This window comes from Carassius carassius, chromosome 10, assembly GCF_963082965.1.
Source record: "Carassius carassius chromosome 10, fCarCar2.1, whole genome shotgun sequence".
NCBI lineage: Eukaryota > Metazoa > Chordata > Actinopteri > Cypriniformes > Cyprinidae > Carassius > Carassius carassius.
Window position 1 is genome coordinate 27,636,494 of NC_081764.1, and position 21,142 is coordinate 27,657,635.

Below are 21,142 nucleotides of genomic sequence, written 5' to 3' on the forward strand. Positions count from 1 at the left end.
TCATTTCCCGCTCTGACATAAACTTTCTCTAGTAGGCCTAATTGTTTACTGTTTGTACCGAACTTCTTGGATAATTGTCTAAAATTATTCTTCTTAATTTTATTAATTGTATTAATTAAATTTATTAAATATATTAATCTAACCTTAGAAAACATACCTACAATGCAAAAACTGAAAAAGTGTATTTGATTTTTGTTCACTTTATTTCTGTAAAAATAGCTGCTGTTGTGCAATGGAACAGGCTCATTAAAACAGAAACTCACACACATAAGATTATCTATTTGCATAGATCTTTACAAAATACACCTGGATTATAAAGCCTGTGAAAAGCACACACAAGATAAAATGCACTTAAAGAAGATGCATTGAAATATAATTTTTCCTCCCCATCATTTTTTTTTTTCATTACCAAAACTTTGGAGTTTCCCTAAGAAACATTGCATTTGTTGCGTTCTAGAGAACTTTTGCGTTCTCTTGAAAAAGTTTTTCTGCTGTAAAGTTTTGACAAGTTTTTTGCATGTTTCCCAGTAAAATGGATAAAATAATCCCATAAATTTCCTCATAAATAATCCGGATAAGGAATCTTAGTGATATCAAGGGATCATATTGTCAGGGACTTTGGCATTGGCTTTTTTTAAGCAACAAGATGCTATCTCGGAACACTTTAACAACTATTTAGAACACATTAAAAACCAAACAAAACAATTGTTGTAATCCTTGCAATAATCTAGAAAACTTTAGAGTTGTGACAGCAAATTCAGAAAATCATGAAAAAGAATATCATTGAAATATTGATTAAAATTGCTTTCTTTGTGTAGACTATTGTCTGCTATCTTGCCCTTCCTAAGGGCGACCTTTGATCCCAGAGAGGTTACTACAGGAAGTGTGTGTATGTGTGTGTGTGTGTGTGTGTGTGTGTGTTTGTGTGTTTGTGTGTTTGTGTACACATGCTACTCTCTGAGTGTCTGAATATGAATGGATGTCAATCATACACCATGTTGGACTGTCGCCTGACATTTCCCGAGGACACCAGAGTGCTGGAGTGGTGCAGATAAGCAGATCTGTAATTGTGTGTGTTATCCTGCTGTGTGAATGAACTTTGAAGGAAACGAGTGGTTTATAATATGAGACTATTTATTTTTCTTAAGAAAGATCTCTGTATGGAGTTAAAGATGAATGCAGGGTGATATTTTGGTGGTTTCACACAGATTAAGATAAAAATGTGTTTTTGTGGCTTTTAGTCGATTTCTGTCCTTATATGCTATTGATAGCTCATATTGGACTACAGTTTTTTTTCCACACAAAAAGCTCTCTAGATTAAAAATGTCTTTCCCCATGTTCATTTTAATTTTAGTTTAACTTTTAATAATTTTTTAATGTGCTTTTGTCATTTTTATTTAATTGTTTTGTAAGTTTTACTTTTTCGATTTAAGTAATTTTGATTTTAGTTTTACACCATATTTATACTGTGGCATGACACAACAAAAGCAATTAGAGTCTGTTATGATAAGTAAAACTGTCTACACTGGATGCGATAGTAAACTGATGCCCCGTTTTATTTCTGACATACACCACACACTTGTGCTACTTCTGACAACAAGACAAATAGATTCAGAACTTTCACTTTGTGTCAAACTATTGAGCTGCAGCACTACATGATAGTGGTCGCGCACCTGGTGAAGACAGTGTTGGTTTAAGTTTTTATTTAATCCCAGTTAGGAATTGTTATGCTTAACTTTTCTGTGACAGAACTTTAGCCTGTTTGTGTCTGTAAAGAGAGAAAGCCATTTGATGTATTGTTTCAGAACTTTTTTAAATAGAAAACACATCAACATAGGGAAAACAGATGGTTTCATGGTCTTGAAAACATCTACAGAAAACTTTTTCAAACTTTCTCTTTGTCTTACCTAGTTTCATTTGGCTATATTGAATTCATCTTCCTTCATATTTAATATGACTAATACCTGCAGTTACTTTTGTGAAACTTTTTCAACTTGCCGTGTCATTCCATAAAAAGAAGGATTTTGTCTCTTTATTGTCCTGTTCTATGTTCACTCGTGGGCTTTGGGTGTTGTTCTCTGGCAGATGAAACAGATAGTTAAGATATCTGTTTCAGCGCTGAGGGAAGACAGATGAGCGTGACATAACACAATAGTGGACATGGACAAACACACATACACACAGACACTCCCCCATACTAGAACAGCTGTGTGAAGGAGTGGTCCCTGCTTCTCATAGAGTGAGAGAGAGCGAGGGAGGGACTGAACTGAGAAAAAACACTCTTGAGAACTCCACATGGTAAAGTTCAGAAACAGAGAAGAGTGGAAGAACAGAAAGAGAGACTCAGCCAGGGGGAGAGAAGCATAGAATGAAGAATACCCCTGGGTGTGCATAGCCTCAAGTACCTCATAATCCTGAGCGAGACTTAGCCTGGCTTTTTATTCTGTGACTTATGTTGATTTGAGGCTTTAGCTCTTGGTCCTTCAGGAGTGAGTGAGTTGTGGATCATGCAGGGAAGGGCTGGACGAGCCGCCCGTAAGGATGCAGTATATGAAACAGCTCAGCAGGGCAGGAGTCTGGGGGAGATGGAGGTAGAGAGGGAAACAGCAGTGCCCATAAGGGTAAGTCTCATATGTGAAAATTTAAAGCACAGAGAACATCTAAGGTCTAGTACCTCTGGCTTAAAGCTATACTGATGTACTATACAATATTAGTATATTACGTGGATCTATACTGTGCTATATAATCTTATACGAATCCCGCAGTAGTTTCAGGTCACATTTAACCTAAAAAAAAAAAAACATTATGATTTAAATGGAAATTTAAGTCAGATTTACAATGATTGGCACTGTAACATATATTTTTAATTATTTTCAAATAAGCACATTTTCCCTTCAAATTCTCATTGCTGTAAAAGAGATTGTATAATGACTACATACTTTTGTCCACATTTGTTTTACAGTTGGTTAGTATCTCCCATAGTTCTGAAAAAAAAAAGTCAACAATACAATAAATTTGTAGAAACAATTTGGTTTAGAAACAATTTTCACTCAGAAATTGCTCGTAAATTTCACAGTTACAAATAAACACATTGAATAAAACGCAAAATACTAAAGTATTTTTATTTTCCTGTAGTATTTTTTTTTTAATAAAATGCAAAAAGTAGTACAATAATAATGTAAACAAAGAAAATCGGAGCAAGAGTACAAGGATTTACAGCCCAATTAAACAGCAAGGGCTGTCTGCTCCTACCTTAAGATCATCCCTTGGCCTGAAGGGAGGGAGACAGTTTAATAAGAATCCCTTTCCCCTCCTCTTCTTTTGCAGTTCCAGCTTGACATTCGACACAACACATTTCTGCAGTCCTGCACACATAAACACATGGCATGTGTGTATGTATGTGTGTGTGCAAATTAGTGTGTGCCAGAAGCATCAGTGTCTTCCAAATGCTGCACATACATGTGTGTGTGTGTGCAAGTGTTTAAATGACTGTGCCTAACATTGGCAAGTTCCTAATTAGTATCATATTATATTCATTACTAGCTGTTTGTGTTGGCTATGTTGAGTGACCTGTGGGAATTGCATTTCAGTCTAGTGGCTGGAATTCAGGCTGGAACGTTGCCTGCTTATGTTGCCAAAATATTGATTATTTTGTAATCTAAAAGACTAGAACACTTCTGAAAGAAGGAAATATGACAATTCATAATTTTTTGCCTGTATCCATGTATGTTTGGAACATGTGTCATCATTTAGAGTGTCCTAGTTAAATTCAAATATGTGAGGAATGTTCACCTGAATAGAGATGGTGAGTAGACCTGTAGTTGTAGAACAGACCTGGTAAATTGATATGTGATGTTTATTGGTCTTCTGTAATGTGCCATACATGAAATTACTCAAGAACGTAAATGTAAGACTGTTAATGTAACAGTGTAACACCAGAGCACATTTCTCAATGTCAGTGCACGGAACGAGTGGATTGTCAGCAATAGTTTCTCCACACACACACACACACACACACACACACACACACACACACACACAGGGCAGGATTGGGACTCCTTTTCAGCCCTGGAGTTTCATGCCTTAGACCGGCCCACTTTAGTTCACAACTGACTATATTAAAATAATGTAATTAAAACCTCAGAATATAATTCCCTACAGCCTTGTAATTCATTGTATTTTTAGAAACATCATTTCCAATTCATTGCAAAAACAATAGCCTAAGTTTTGCTTCACAGTGAAGATTTATTAGAACAGTAAATAACAGGATAGTGTAAGAATCTCTTTTCTTTAAGATTTAGTATTCATAAATATCCAAACATTGGAATAAAGAAAAAAAATCTAATAAAAACAAATATATAAAACAAAATAAAAAATAAAGATTAAAATAAATGTATTGCACTTTCTAACGTCAGTATCATCTCAGTTTCATTAATGTATTGCTGAATCATCAGGTATCATTAATTATCTCAGGGCATTTTTCATTGAGCAGGGCTCTTCATTACTATTAGTTCTTCTGAATGACAATCCTACCTGCCCATTCTGGTGTGTTGGGCTCATGACTGGAGCTTGGTAATGTTACTGGGCCTTGCTCTTTACTGTTAGCAGCAAACTGGACTAGAGGCGGCTGCTGCTGAAGAGCTACAAGAAAAAGTTTGATACATGAGCGGTGGTTTGCAAACAACGTTGTTTTGCAATGTCGCTAGCATCTTGAACTGCTCCTAACTACCTTAACGTTAGCTAACTTACCGGCCTCGTCGTCTCCGTTTGTTTTTTTAAGGAAGAATGTGCTCAGCTTAGAACATTTGACCGCGTCAGTTTCCAAAGCTTTCTTCTTATTTATTCTGGACTTTTCAGTGCCACATTTGCGCTTTCTGTTATCCATTTTTTTATCTCACTTTTTTTTTATTTTCAGCAACTTGCAAGGTGACGTGTTGGGGGCGGGGCCAGGGAGTCAACAGATAATCACGTCATCATTATCTTGCAGGCTGCACTCTGCGAGAAAATATTAAATAAAAATAGTGGGACGGTGTTAAAATAATAAATAAAAAGAGTGGGGCTGCGGTAAAATAATACTACTACTAATAATAATAATATATATATATATATTTCAACCCAGTGCTATGACAACAACGGCCCTAGCAGCCAAAAAAACATACCAGCCCACCGGGAATTTTCCCGGTGCTCCCGATTAGCCAATCCGGGCCTGCACACACACACATACACACACACACACACAAATGTTTGTTTTTGTGAAAAGTGGGGACATCCCATAGGCGTAATGGTTTTTATACTGTACAAACTGTATATTCTATGGCCCTACACCAACCCTACACCTAACCCTATCCCTCACAGGCAACTGTGCATTTTTACTTTCTCAAAAAAACTCATTCTGTATGATTTATAAGCATTTTGAAAAATGGGGACATGGGTTATAGTCACCCTCTCCTTGTAATACCTGTGTCATACCCATGTCATTATACAGAGTTGTGTCCTGATATGTCACAAAAACAAGAGCACACACACACACACACACACACACACACACACACACACACACACACACACACACACACACACACACACACACACACACTCACTAGTTTAAACCCCACAAAGTTTTTTATAAAGACTTAATGGAGATTTGTTATACTTTTAGTATATATAAAAATATAAAAAACAGATTCACCTGAGAGTTGCTAACATACAATTAGAGTATTAATAAATGTAGGTCGGTATTAAATTTTATGTGCAATAGGTCAGATAAATTTGTTTTGGATGAATTCAACGAGAAATGTCAGTTCAAACGGTATTCTCTGACTTCTAACTGCACACATTAAAGGAGTAGTTCACCCAAAAGTTTGTTCTTCATCTGGCAAATTTTTAGAAATGTAGCATTACATCACTTGCACACCATTGGATCTTCTGCATTGAATGAGTGTTGTTAGAAAGAGAGTTCAACGTTCTAGAAGGTTTCTAGCATCAGACTGTTGTTTTCAGGTAAAATTTGAGTGAAACAGGAGAGACATATGCACAGAACAGTTCTAAACCAATATTGTGATGTTTTTATCAACTGTTTGGACTCTCATTCTGAAGGCACCCATTCACTGTAGAAGATCTATTGGTTAGCAAGTGATGTAATGATGAATTTCTCTAAATCTGTTAAAGAATTCTTGAAAATTTTACAGTTTATTGTTTTTCTTATCCTGACTGTCATTTCTTTCTGTATTGGCACATTTTGTCATTTTTTTCAGCACATTGTTTGCACATGAATATATTAAACCAGAGATTGTCATCATTGTATTTACACAGACAAATTATAAATCAAAGACATATTGTGTTTTTTATGTGCACTTGATTGTCTGAGCACATTTCAGAGATGGTTGTGGCAAACAGCTTTATGAAAGTGTGTGTCTGTGTGTGTGTTGGACAGGAAATATTTCTCCCAATAGGTTACCATCTTTTTCATGATATCTTAGCCAGTTAGTTGCTGAGGCTTGCCGCTCAGTGCTGTGTGTCCCCATAAAGCAATGATGTCACAATGGACATTGTAATAGAGACCTTTTTTCCTTTCTTTATTGGATGATGTAGGCTTGTTGGTGCTGACCATAGCCAATCATAGCATGGATTATGGGAAGCAGTGTGACGTGCCTGGTACAGTTCAACACAATACTCATTCACAACTCTCTTATGCCTTCACTTCTATCGCACTCACTAACAAACAGAACAGAGCAGAGCAGAGTAACTGGGCTCAAAGTCATTTGTGTTTGTCTTTGGCTCCTGTAAACTATATTGTATTTTAAAAGTTTGTACCACATTTATTCAGTATATGACTAAAGTATAATATGTTAAAGATAATGCAGAGGATGTTACCTGACAAATGATACCATATAATGATAAATCAAATTTTTCTTGATCCTTTGACATACCAAAGGTCATTCATTGTACGTTGAATTGATACTATAACATTCAGATCTCCGGTGTTTTTCACAGTCCCCAAAAACTAAGATAGATAAATGGCCTGGTCTGAAAATTCTGACATCAGAGCACAATGACTGGCCACATTTAGACTTTAACATCACAGTGGGGTAATAAGGAGAAATAAAGTACTGTAGATGTACTATTCTTAATAGCAAAAGAACTAGGAGTAAAAAGAAGGAAAGTTTCTTTCTGTGCAAATCGGTGATACACACTGGAATTCTGAATATGACCACATGGCAGAAGTAGTATGTCTGAAAAATGTTTCATAAACATATTCACACTACATGTATATAGAAGATATTGTTTAACAGTTGCAAAGTACATTTCAAACCATATGTAGCACCTACTAGTTTCGGATGCACCCTCTCTGGGTTTGGATTTTAATCTGTTGATCATTTTTTCTAATTTTCCTTCGACCAAGTAGAAGCTCTTTAAAGAATAAAAAGATGGATGGATTTTTTAGACATTGCCTATCTCGCCTCCTCTTTAAAACACAGTAAATTAAAAGTATACTGTACCTCAGGGGGAAAACATAAAGTATATGACGCCCCTTAATATCCTGACTGAATTCATAACAATGCTTTTGATAACACACCAGAGGATCCTCGGTCACTTAACAAAAACAAAAGCAAACCCTTCCATGAGCTTTTCTAACTGATGACCATTCATGGTCTATTTTAATTTCTGATTTTCTTTTGTGTATTTGAAATCATGAACATTTGATTTGTTCTACTGGTTTACTTCTGTTGAACTTGTTTGTGTTTGTGTTTGTGTGTGTGTGTGTGTGTGTGTGTATTTGTCTCCAGTTCAAACCAAAAGTGATCGAGCCGTTGGACTATGAGAGCGTACTTGTCCAGAGGAAAACTCAAATACTAAGTGATGTCCTCAGAGACATGCTGCAGTTTCCTATTGATGACTTTCAGGTAAGAACATCTGTTTATCTGTACACATCCAGCTCTCAGATTATCTGCTCTCCCGTCAGTATCCATTCCTTCATTGTTCTGTCATCTATTTTTCCCTGCTAGAGGCTCATGTACACTTTCAGTTCTGTTAGTATTTTTTGTTCTCTACTTATCTGAATTCATGCTGTGATTTCCTCAACAGTGTTATTTTTCAGCATGATTCAGAGGCTGAGTAACCTGTGTGAATGTTAGTTTTCACTGTCTCTCAGTGGTGTGTCCTGAGTTTGCTTCTTCCTCCTGGTCACTAGTCATACTGTACATCACTTTTCTTTCTGTGTTTAACAACCCTCAAATAACATTACAGTAATACCGTCTCAGGTGATTTCTCAAGCTGCTTCTCTGAATGGAAACATGTACTTGTTTTCCTTTAGAAAATGGTGTTTATGCAAGAGATCATTGTTATGGGCCTTGTTCATGAGGAACAAAAAAACAGTGTTCTGCAAACAACAGCCCAGTTAAATGAAACCAGACAATTCAATTTTAGGATAAGTGTTAGGAAATTAAAATTAAAATTGAATAAATATAATTATAAATTCTAAATCTATGATTGTAAAAATGTCAATTTTAAATAAAATTCTGAATCTCAAATAAAAAAAATCTTGTTAGTCTTAATAGTATTACGAAGACTGCACTCCATTTATGTGTATATACATATGACTTATACTGTACTGTATGTGGTCACATTCTACCTAAAACCTAAACCTAACACTTGGACAAACATCTCAGCATTTTAGCATTTTATTAAAACATAATTTAATATGTTTTTTAGTCATTTTCTTTTAGGTGATCATTATAAACAAAACAAAATGGTAAGTATTGTATTTTATACATTACACAAAAAATATTAATTACTGTAATGTATTTTAGATGTAAAAAAAATACACCTGTAGTAAAGTAGCTTTACAAATAGTACACACACACACAGGTTCTCATACAAAGCTTCAGCAGTGTATAGAGTCATGCCCAATCCAGTCGAGGCTTGTAAACTGACTTCAGAGCATAATGCCTCAGACTTGTTAGGGATGAGTTCACAAAGATTATTTTAACAGCATAGTTTGCTTATTTGAGATTTTACAAGAGCACAAGCTGGTTAAAGTGAGTGCAGCATTTCATGTAAAAAGGGCTATACAGCGATGGCCATTTTAGCTTCATATTCAGTGTTGGTTTCACATCAGGTGTGCTGGAGTTTGAATGCAGATTGAGACAACATGTCCTAGAAAGACACATCTGAACCTCTGTAATGATAAAGCCAGAGACATGACCATAACCCCTAGTCGTTAGTTTGGTTCAAATCCTAAATTTGTATATAATATTAAAAAAAAAAAAAATTTGGTCCTAAAGAAAAAAAATATTAATACAAAGTAAAAGGATTAATTATTATAAAGGACATACTTAATCTTTTTTTTTTTGACATAAGCCAAAATTTTTACATAATGTAGGTCAATATAATACTTTTTTTTTTTACTATTTAATTTCGCCATTAAAAAAGCTAAATTAACTATAATGTAAGTGTAGAATTTTAAAAATTTTTTGTTATTCAATGTTTAAATTACTTTATGAACTAAAAATAAATATAACTTCAAAAGACCTTAATGTTTGTCTGTTTTTATTTTTTATGCATCCTATTTTTTGTTTTGTATTCAAAATATACCAGAAATAAAACACACAATAATTTCTGCAGTAAAGCTAGCCTGCACACCATCACTCTGGTACTATTTAAATAGTAATTTTGATACTAAAATACTATTTAATTAAAATGGATTCTTTTAATTTTATGGAGTGTCATATGGATTTACATAAAATGGACAAAACTGGAAACTATGATTTCCAATTAGACCAATACAAAAATGCACTTTAATTAAATAACATAGTCATTTCACTTTTTTCCAAATTTCTACAAAAAATGTCAAGATTTACACCGACTTTTTTTTTGCATGTTCATGTGCTCATCTTTATCTAGTATCTGAAAAATGTCTACATGTATCTGTGTAGATCTCTACTTTGAAGCGTCAGGGCAGAACTCTTTACTCTTCAGTACCAGATGGGGCAGAAAAGAGAGCCAGCAGCCTGCTTGTCCAGGAGGTAAGACCTCAACATATACTATCAACATATGGATCAGAGTTCATTCACTCACTGATAGTGAGCTGATAGATTTGCACAAGTTGTCTGTATTGTGTTAGCATACGTTTCATTAAAGGAATTATGCAAATCAGGTTGCAAACACACCCAGTAATTTTGGTGCCTAGTCTAATGCTGTTTGCATGCTGCTACTGTATTTGCATTCCACAATTTAATAGATCTGAGAGGATGCAGTGGAATACCACAATCTGACACACTCTACTGAGACTGTACTGCATCACCCAGTCACTGCAGTCTAAGCACATGAATCATCTCTTAAAAATGCACTCGATGCATGTCTCTTCTCAAGCATTTGATCATCATTTGATGAATTACTGCTGTTAGATCAGAAAATGCACGGAAATATCTTGCATTCTGCAGGTGGTAATAGTGCATAGTCATTTGTGTTTGTGCAAATAGTGCTGAATTTTGTAAACAAGGTGCAATCTAAGCCTAATATTATGCATTATTTACATTAAAATGAGACGTGTTTGTTCTTATAAGAATAAAGCCTATATTATAATATGCAAAGGCCTTTAAATTATCATCTCTTTCACATCTCTTTCAGAAATGTCTACCTTCAGGATGTGATACACATGTCTTTTTTTCATGAAATTTTTACTTAATTTTATAAAGTAAATGTAAGAATAATTGTATATTGTTAGTAATTTTTCAAGATGAATACTTTCTGCACTGAAGCAACTCAGGTGTTTTATGGCACATAAAAGCCTGATGTATCATATACTGTATAATACTCAAAAAAAAATTATTTCAAGCTTTCACTAGGGTTTCAGTGCATTTAGTTCCTGATTAAACAGGATTACAATTTAAGCCCTCAAATAAACAAATAGACAAAAGTTTTACTACAGACTATCATTGATCATATTTGAAGGAATAAGATCTTAGATGCAACTAAAGAAATGTATAGAACAAACAGGAATTGTCAATAGGTCAAAACAGGTTCCTAGAAGTTCTTCATTTATGCTATTTCTCCAGTAATTCTACTGTATGTGCATTTGCATTAGAATAAACCATACGTGTGTGTGAGGTCTAGGTCAGGCTAGGGTTGTGTGGATATCACGGCATTGGGCGTAGCAGCAGAGAGCTTAAAACGATACTTCCTCTCGCTAAAGAGCTCAATGACATCATGAAGGACAGCTGGGCCAGAGCCAGGCAGTTTTCCAGCTTTTCACAGATCAAAACATCTGCCTGGACCGTTAGTTGTGTGCACAGAACAACACGCATTCTGAAGGATTGTTCTGTTAAACTTGCAAACAATGTTGTCTGACATAAAATATGTTCAGTTGAATCACTGAGTAAACATTTGTCATGATCTACAACTACAAGAGTTGTAATTAAATCTGATCCACAAGGGAATGCAAACCAGATGAGCTGCTCAAGAACTTTATTTATTTTCAGTTTTTTTTTTATAATGTCTTAAGTCATCAGTGTTGTTGGTTTAGTTGTCTAAATGATTTTTGTTTTAGTATTGGGGGGAAAAACTTCAAAATAACAAATGTTTAGTCAAGAATCAGTATTACTATTTTTCATGTTTAGGGGTCGTCTGTTTATTAAACATACCCTCCATTACTCTTTGTACTGTGGACATAAATGAGACCTCAGATTTGCCAAACCCGAGATAAAAGGGGCAAAAAACATCCTACACTGAAAACAAAAAATCTCAAAACTTTTAGGTAACCAGCTTCAGGGCCCGTATTCATAAAGAATCTTAATGCAAAAAGTAGCTCCTAGTGACAAAATTCTAAGAAAATCCTTAGAAATGTGGGCTTTTACTCTTAAAATTAAAGAAAAAATCCTAGTAAAGAAAAAAGCAATTCAGAAAGCATCTTAACCCTTAAAAGAGGTCTTAAGGTCAAACTTGTTAGGAGCACAGACAAGTACTTTTAAGAGGCTTAAGAGTTTCTTTAGCAGAGGAGAAAATGGCAGAAATATTAAGAGGCAGAAGAAATGTGTTGCAGACAATGGATGACAGTGAGTTAATAAGATGCTATAGATTAGATCGTGCAGGGATCATGTTTGTGACTGATCTTATTAGAGACGTGCTAACATCTCCGACACAGCGCAGAAATGCCATAGCATCAGAAATTAAAGTAATCACTACATTACGATATTTGGCAACTGGAAAAACGCAACAATGCAATAATAGTGATGATTTGGGTCTGTCACAACCTTCTGTAAGCAGAGTGATCACACAAACAATTACAGCACTTTCAGAACATCTTATTGTGTCGCAGTTCATTTAGTTTCCACTGGACATTCCCACCTTGCAAAAAAACTGCATTTATGAATATAGCAGGCTTATAGGTGTGCACAAGCAGGGGGAATGAACTGTTAATAGTTTGTGCTCTATGCTCCCATGTCTGCTTCTTGTCCCTTGCTGTGACACCCGGCCCGAATTTTCCTTTAAGAATGGCCTTGTGTTCATCCACTAACTGGGCTAACAGTAAACACTGTTTCTCTGTCCAGTTTGGCTTTCTTGTCCTTCTTGGTTTTGATTCCATGTTTGATACATTAAAACCAACATTCAAACCGCCACTTAAATAGGACAGCAATCACTGTAATTGGAAAGAGTGGAACAATTTTTATCATTCTAAGCCAATCAAATACCTTATAGGAAATTAAAAGCATGGTAAATAAAAAAAGGATTTATATACACACATATAATGTGTGTGTGTGTGTTTGTGTGTGTGTGTGTGTGTGTGTGTGTGTGTGTGTGTGTGTGTGTGTGAGAGAGAGAGAGAGAGAGAGAGAGAGAGAACGGTCAAATAGGAAAAATTACGCATGTAAATTCAAAGTGAGAGTTAGACCCTATACTTAAAATCACTCTTTTTTTCCTTCTTGGACAACCAACCAATCACAGTCTTCATACTTAGCAACGGGGTCAACCCCGCCTCCTCACTAAGATGAAAGTTTTTGTCTTTTCCTTACTCAGAGTTGCTCTCAGATAGGTCCCAAATCGCTCTTAAGCTAAGACTCCTATGTAAAGGTTTTTAAGCTAAATTAAGAGTTTTCTGAGAGGATTCTTAGAATCTTAATGAATATGGGCCCAGGACTTTTTTCACTTTTACTCAAATTAAGTAAAACATAAAAAACTGTTGTACCAATTTAATGAAACATTAGTTACATTAGTTAGATTTATTATTTAGGTTATTAAGATTTATCTATGTCCCCAAACAATTTGTAGAAACTATACTAATGGTGACTTACCATAAAACATAACTTCTTTTAATAAAACGTATTCAAAATGTATTTTTATTCAGAATAATAAATATTTCATGTGCAAATCCCCATTTATCTTAAATTATTCAAGTGAAATGGATTATGGGAGATTAGTGATATGCTCAGCAGCGTGCTGGTGTGATCCTCCTCTCAAAACTTTTTAATATTTAATATGTAATGTAAGTTGGCCTAAACATTGACTTTATTATATATTTGGTTTATTTATTCAATGTCAACTTTTTCTACATTAGATGGTTCAATAAACCTTTAAAACAGAGATTTTTGTCTGTATTTCTATTTTACCACAAAGGAAAATTCTAAGTAACAGAGGAGTACAAAGACAGTTCAGAATAAACACTTGAATGTTTAGTTCAGAATGGTCTTAAATTTACTTTGTCAACTCATCTACTCTCTCGCTCCCTTCCTCTTTCTCTCCATTAATTGGATTTAAAATGAGAGTGAGAAAGCTGTTTTGGGTTTTCGAGGCTTTTAGTTTCATCTGATCCCTTTAAGAATTGCTGAGGACTGAATGCTTGCCTTGCCAACAAAGCAAATAGAACTGAATCTGCTTTAATGTAATGCCCAGAAGATATATTAGTGTCTGTTTGTGGTGCAGTGTGGTGACAGCTTTACAGTGTTGGGAAAGTTCACTTTCTACATGAACTAGTTCAAAGTTCAATTCACAAATTTTAAAATGAACTAGTTCAGTTCATAGTTCAAACTACAAAATTTTGAACTAAAGTTCACAGTTCCAAAAATGAACTAGTTCATAGTTCTTTTTTTCCATACGTTGCTGCGAGCTATTATTTTTCAAAATTATTGCCACAGCCCATATAGAATCACAGACAGCAATTATTTTATCAGTTTTAACAATGAAGCTATGCGTCAGATTTCATCTTCATATCCAATTTTGAATCCTTATCCAACCAGGGTTTACATTAGCATTGAGGGGACAGCATTTCCCCATTGTTGCTTTAATGCTTTGTCTCCCATTCTCACCGACCTTGCCATAAACATCATAAAATTATTTTAAATGATCATATACGCCTTCTTGCTACATGCTGCTGTCGTTTGCTGTTTTTTTTTTTTTGATGACGCGTCACACATGCGGCGGACGGCGGTGCGACACTGGTGGCTGGTATTTAATAATGAAAAAAATGAAATAAAAAAAAGACACTGGTGGCTGGTGTTGCCAGATTGGGTGTTTTTCCGCTACATATTAAGACCCGTTTACGGTGTGTTTTAGCCGGATTTTCGCCTGGAAGGCTCTATAGAAATCTGGCACCCTATTGAACGAAGTTAACCTGAGAGAGCGTGCCGTTCACAGACACCAGAATAAACGAGCTCACCGTAACGTTCATCAGGCATTAATACAGCACGTTCAGTTCACGTTCGCCCAAAATATGAACGAGTTCATGAACTATCGTTCAATGAACGCGTTCAGGCACAACACTGCAGCTTTAACAGTGATTAGCACAGGAATACAGCCAGTGCCAGAGGAAATATTCTTTTTTTAAAAGCTGTGGTCACAGATTGCTTTGGAAGACATGATACTTACTAGTTTACTGGAAGTGTATTAGCCTTTTCGGGATTTTGGGTCCTTTTTTGTGTGTGTGTGTGTGTGTGTGTGCATGCTGGCATATGTGTTAATGTGCTTTCCATATGACAGTAGAGAGAGGACAGAATTGTTAGATTTTTTTCATTTTATTCTATTTTACAGTGCATCAGGACCTACAACTCTGACTGGCATGTGGTGAACTACAAGTATGAAGATTATTCTGGAGACTTCCGCCATCTTCCAAAGTAAGGCCCACAAGACTGCTTAAAATGATCGAAATACAGAGAAAAATGATGGAATGAGGCAAAGATAGCTATTTGAAGTTATTTTAAGTCCAGCTATATCACAAGTGGTTGACCGATGTGTTGGCCAATATTTGTCTTTTTTTTCATTGTTGTCATATGCTGTTTTTTTTTCTGTTTGGCCAACAAGTATCTGAAGCAGGCTGTTAATTTGACAACTCCAGGTTGTTGTTTTTTTGTTTTTTTTGGGCTAGTGCTATTTATTTGGACAGTGCTAATAGATTATTAAACAGAAATGTTAAATAAAGAAAGTAAATAGAAAGTATTTTTTAATAGCCTTTCCCTTTCTATTATTTGTAATACTTTCTCATAACTTCAACCTTTAGCAAATATACATTAATATAATTTTAACAAGTCTTTGAATATGTAATAAATATTTAAAATTAGTTATTTAATTTAGTGTGATATCATATGACTAGTGGTTGACTGGCATATTGTGATGTAGATAAATAGGCCAATATTTGATTTTTTTTAAATAATTGGTGGTAATTCTTCTGTTTAGCCGTTAAGTTTTGGAAGCAGGATAATTTAATACAATATATATATATATATATACACACATTTTATTTTAGTTTTAATTTCTACTTCTACTAGAAAGCAGAAGACAGCAAGGCAGCTCACTAGGTATTGGAATACTGTAAATCCCAGAAGTCATTGTTTGCCTACAGTGTGTTTGAGTGTGTGTGCGTGTGTGAAAGAGAGAGATGCTATTTTACTCACTAATTTTATCAGTGTCCTCATCCTGTCCTGCCCCAGTGTTGACAGCAAGGTCTCGTTTAGAGCTACATTGGGAAATGTGCCTTTCTTCACACAACAACAACCCATCAGCAGCCCTTTTCCTATTTCCTCGTCTCTTTTGCTTTCTCTTCCTCTCGCTTTTGTCATTCAGCACGTAAATACTCCACCTGTTTTAGAACAAGGCAGCAACCCAGACAAGTGTCTGTTGTCCAATGATGTCACTTCCTGTCTCAGCTAACTGATGGAGAAATGATGTCTTAGCGGTCAATAACTGGCAAATCACATTGTGGAGATCAGGAGACAGCCAGTGTCTGGCATTTGCTAAAGGTCGCAGAGGAATCAGGAGGGATGATGGTGATTGAGGAGACAGAGATCATTTGTGCTGTGTACGTGAAGGTTCACTGTCATCGTCATCATGAGCAACATTAAGATCCGACCATCATTCATGATAGTTCCACTAATGCAGTTTCCTTGAACACACATACAGTAGTCAAACACTCACAAATGCACATCTGCACACTTGTTTGTGTTTTGCATCAGCTGTGTGAGTGATAAGAACATCGGTGTCCTTGAGTAATACTTGCTGAACCTTTTTGTTAGACATGAATTGTTATACATATGTGCTACAAACATGGATGATCATTTAGCTTGTTGAGATTTGCCTAAAAACCACTTAGCCACACACTATAAACCACTCAGAACACCTTAGAAAATGTTAGCAACACTCTGGCAACCACCCTCAGTACTCTAGCATTGTAACGTTGACTTTTGCACAGGCAAAAAATTGTAAACGTCTAACTGTCTTTGTTTTTTTGTATTTTGTTCTTTTATAGTAAAGTTCCTCAGCCAGACAAACTAGCTAGTCATGTATTTGAGGTGGACGAGGATGCAGATAAGGAGGAGGTAAGGGGCGATTGGCCATAATTCCTAACTGTTTTCACTGAAAAAAAAAACACTTATGTAGCAGGGGTTGATTTTAAGTCAGACTAACAGATTTAAGCTTTTTTCTTTTGTTGTATAAAGATAATATTAAAACTGTCTTGGGAACTTTTTATCATGCTTACTTAATCTTTTAATTAAAAAAATTAAACAACTGGAGACTTCTACATTACAGTGTTTTTTACACTTTAAATCTATAAAAATATGAAAAAAATATATTATATACTGTAAATATAAATTATTATTATGATGGAATTATTGTTATATTAAGAGTCAGAAGACTTATCCTGAAAGAGCTGAGAAGTTTTATTTAAAAAGCAGAATTATGTTTAAAATTATGATAGCAAAAATAGCTATTTTAATATATTTGTTGACAATGTTGTAGCTTGGCAAACAATTTTGTCTCTATGTTTTTTTTCTAAATGTACTTGTTAACTAAAGAGACAACAGTGTCATTGAAGAACATAAGACAAATGATGAGTGATATGCCATTTATATGAGTGGAGATATTTATATGATTCATAATGCATCACTGTCACTGTAATTAGTGATTAGTGTCATTATACATTAATGTCTAGACATTTGTTTGATGAACATATGAAAGAGCGCAAGTTACTCATGTGCTATTATTTCTTTACTCTACCAGTTTCCTTCGTATGGTGACAGGCAAAGGAAATGCTATTATTCACAATATCTACGTACATGCACCATACTTCATCGGACTATTACAACACGTGATTTTTCTTGCTCCCCTTCTCTCTGTTCTCACTGGCCGATAAGCCAAATAAATAAATAATAAGGAATTTACAGCTTATTAGTAATGCGTTTGTGCAGAGCCTCTGGGATTACATTAGCCTTAGAGAAAGAGTAGACACAGGACTCGCCTGTCTCTGGGCTATCTGATTCCCTTACTGGGTTTCACCTACATTTCCAGAATTCCAGCTCCATGTCTGCTGTTCTGTCTGAGCAGTCACTCAAAGATAGAGTTTGTTTGTACAGTTTGAAGGCTGTTCCCTGTAGGGATGAGGGAGAAAATGAATAATTGAGGGGGTCAGGTGAAAATGGACTTCATGTTGAAACAAGAAGGAGGGCGTCCAGAGGCTCTAATGTGGGAAACTGCATTAGATATCAATGTGTTTTTGTTCAGACTTGAAGAAACAGATGATGTCTCAGTGTGTGGGTTTATGATTGCACCTATGTGTTCTTATGTGTGTTTGTTCCTCTCTGGTTCCTAAAGGATGCCGCCTCATTGGGCTCTCAAAGAGGGGGCGTGTCCAAACATGGCTGGCTGTATAAAGCAAACATGAACAGTGCCATCAGTGTTACAATGAGGGTGAGTTAGCCATTACACAATCCCTTTTTTGATTTAATGATGATGGATTTGTGATTAAGATGATCACTATGTTCAGAATAAAACACTAGCATACTGAATAGTACACTGTTTATAAAAAAATACAAAATACAACACATTAAGCAAAGATAAACATCTCTAAAAGGAGTAAACTATTTTGTTGCCACCACAATGCATGAATGAATGAGATTCTCTCATCATTTACTCACCTCTCAAACACACACAAATTAAACAATCTTAATTCATATGACCCCAGTTGATGAAACTGTCTTCTGATATGAAACAAAAAAAGTACTACTATTTTAAACTTTTAAGCTATAAAGCATCACTGATTTAATTCATTAAATGGATAGTCTACCCAAAAATGTCAGTTCTATCATAATTTACCTCAAGTTGTTCCAACCAGGTATGAGTTTCTTTCTTGTGTTAAACACACAGTAGAAAAGATGTTTTGAAGAATGCTGACAGAAGCCATTACCAGACTTTCAAAATATGGGGGAAAAAATGCAGTGGAAGTCAATGGCTACCTTAAACTTCAACATTCTTAAAAATATATACTTTTTTGTTCAACAGAAGAAAGAAACTCATACAGGTTTGAAACTGAAGGTGAGTAAATGAAGACAGACTTGTCATTTTTGGATGACGCATACATGAGATTTTCATATCTTACATGGTATGTATACTGCACATAGCCATAGAATCATGTGTTGATGTCATTGACATGACACGGGGCGCAGATCCTGCATAGCTTTGTGTTTAGCTGGTTATTTTCAGTCATGGACAGAGCAGAGCAAGCTCTGACCCTTAGTCCTGCTTTCAGAAGCAGATTTGTGCTCAACATGCCACAGACAGGAAGTTGGGCCTAACCAACTTCAAGTTCTCACTAATTTATTTTCCCATGATCCCATTCCACTGGATGTTATTTTTAAAACACTGACTTGTTTAACATCCAAACATAGAGTGTTTACATCTGCTATTTTCATGTAACGATCTTTGCGTTCTCTCTTTTTTTCCCTTTAGTCTTTTAAGAGAAGGTATTTCTATTTGACCCAGCTAGGAGATGGATCATACAACCTGAACTTCTACAAAGATGAGAAAATATCTAAAGAACCTAAGGGAACCATCTTCTTGGACTCCTGCATGGGTGTCATCCAGGTAACAACCAGTATAAGAATCCATCTATGATTAAAAAATACAATATATATATAATAGGGCTGCACGATTAATCGCATGCAATTGTCATGCGTGTCTCATCAGTAAAGCTGGTTCTATGATTAGTACTAAATATCCATCACCTGCTTTCAAATGGAGCAGCACTTACTACACAAAGCCGTAGTTCGCTGACAAGCTACGCAATACCGCATCATAATCGCAGATGAATCGCATGCGGTTATGAATGTGAAATTGCGTAGTTTGTCAGCGAACTACAAATCTGTATATTAAGTGCCGCTCAATTTGAAAGCAGGGGATGGACATTTACTGATAATCACAGAACGTCTTGGTTACGTATGTAACCCTCGTTCCCTGAAGGAGGGAACGGAGACATTACAAATGGGATCTCGCCCGAGAGCCCAATCACCTTCGAGTGGTACAAAACGAGCCAATGGTACACAAAGTAACTTGGTCTGCGGAATTTGCATCGCGAGCTTCGCCCCGCAGAGCGGGTATATAAGGAGCAGCGCGAGCAACTCTCATTCAAGTCTTCGCTGAGGAGCCGAGCCAGTGACCCGGCCGTTCAGTGGAACAGCTGGCCTCCGTAACAGACAAAGAGCTGGTCTGAGGTCCTAAGGCACTGAGTTTTGCCCACGTAGGTGCGGAGCGCACGTACTGGACAGAGCAGCGCCAGGGCTGGGTCTGCCTACTCCAGGGGCAGCGCTTGCAAGTTCACCACCTGATCCCTAAAAGGAGTGGTGGGAACTTTGGGCATGTACCCAGGCCGGGGTCTCAAGATAACGTGAGAGTTAGCCAGCCCAAATTCCAGGCATGCTTCGTCAACTGAAAATGCATGCAGGTCCCCGACCCTCTTCACTGAAGCCAAAGCTGTCAGGAGCGCAGTTTTCAAAGATAAAAACTTTAGCTCTACTGAGAGCAAGGGTTCGAAGGAAGCCCTCTGCAGTGCCGATAGAACCACTGCGAGGTCCCAAGAGGGGACTTGCTGAGGGCGAGGCAGATTGAGCCTCCTTGCTCCTCTCAGGAACCTGATGATCAGATCGTGCCTCCCAAGAGACTTACCTTCAACAGGGTCATGGTGAGCCGAAATGGCGGCCACATAGACCTTTAGGGTGGAAGGAGACAGCCTTCGTTCCAACCCCTCCTGAAGAAAGGAAAGCACTGACCCGATCGGACATTTCCAGGGGTCCTCACGCCGTGAAGAACACCAAGTGACGAAGAGGTTCCACTTCAAATCATAGACGTGTCTGGTGGACACGGCTCTAGCTGAAGTGATGGTAGCTACGACCTGAGGTGGCAAGGTACCTAAACCTTTCGTGACCCCTCCAGAACCCACACATGTAGGTTCCACAGATCGGGACGTGGGTGCCAGAGGGTGCCCCGTCTCTGAGAAAGAAGGTCCTTCCTCAGAGGAATTGGCCAGGGAGGGACTGTCGCGAGAAGTACAAGTTCGGGGAACCAGGTCCGGCCGGGCCAAAAAGGCGCAACCATGAGGACCTGCTCCTCATCCTCCCTGATCTTGCACGACGTCTGTGCAAGAAGGCTCACTGGGGGGAAACGCATACTTGTGCAGGCCCAGCGGCCAGCTGTGTGCCAGGGCGTCTGTGCCGAGAGTGCCCTCGGTCAGGGAGTAAAACAACTGCCAGTGGGAATTTTCTGGAGAGGCAAACAGGTCTACCTGAGCGTCTACGAATCGTTCCCGAATCAGCTAAACTGACTGGGGGTGGAGTCTCCATTCCCCAGGGTGAGACTGCTGCCGTGAGAGCTCGTCGGCTGCATGATT

At 36.8% G+C, this 21,142-nt stretch overlaps 1 protein-coding gene across 1 annotated transcript in view; it reads left to right on the top strand.

The window, feature by feature from the left end:
- Positions 1–21,142, top strand: part of LOC132152054 (dedicator of cytokinesis protein 9-like) — a 122,555-nt gene that overhangs the window by 54,488 nt on the left and 46,925 nt on the right. Inside the window, exons 2-7 of the mRNA XM_059560703.1 lie at positions 7,788–7,904; positions 9,936–10,025; positions 15,022–15,104; positions 16,733–16,802; positions 18,076–18,171; positions 19,210–19,344. Coding sequence (XP_059416686.1) covers positions 7,788–7,904; positions 9,936–10,025; positions 15,022–15,104; positions 16,733–16,802; positions 18,076–18,171; positions 19,210–19,344 — 591 coding nt within the window. The remainder of the gene's footprint in view (positions 1–7,787; positions 7,905–9,935; positions 10,026–15,021; positions 15,105–16,732; positions 16,803–18,075; positions 18,172–19,209; positions 19,345–21,142) is intronic.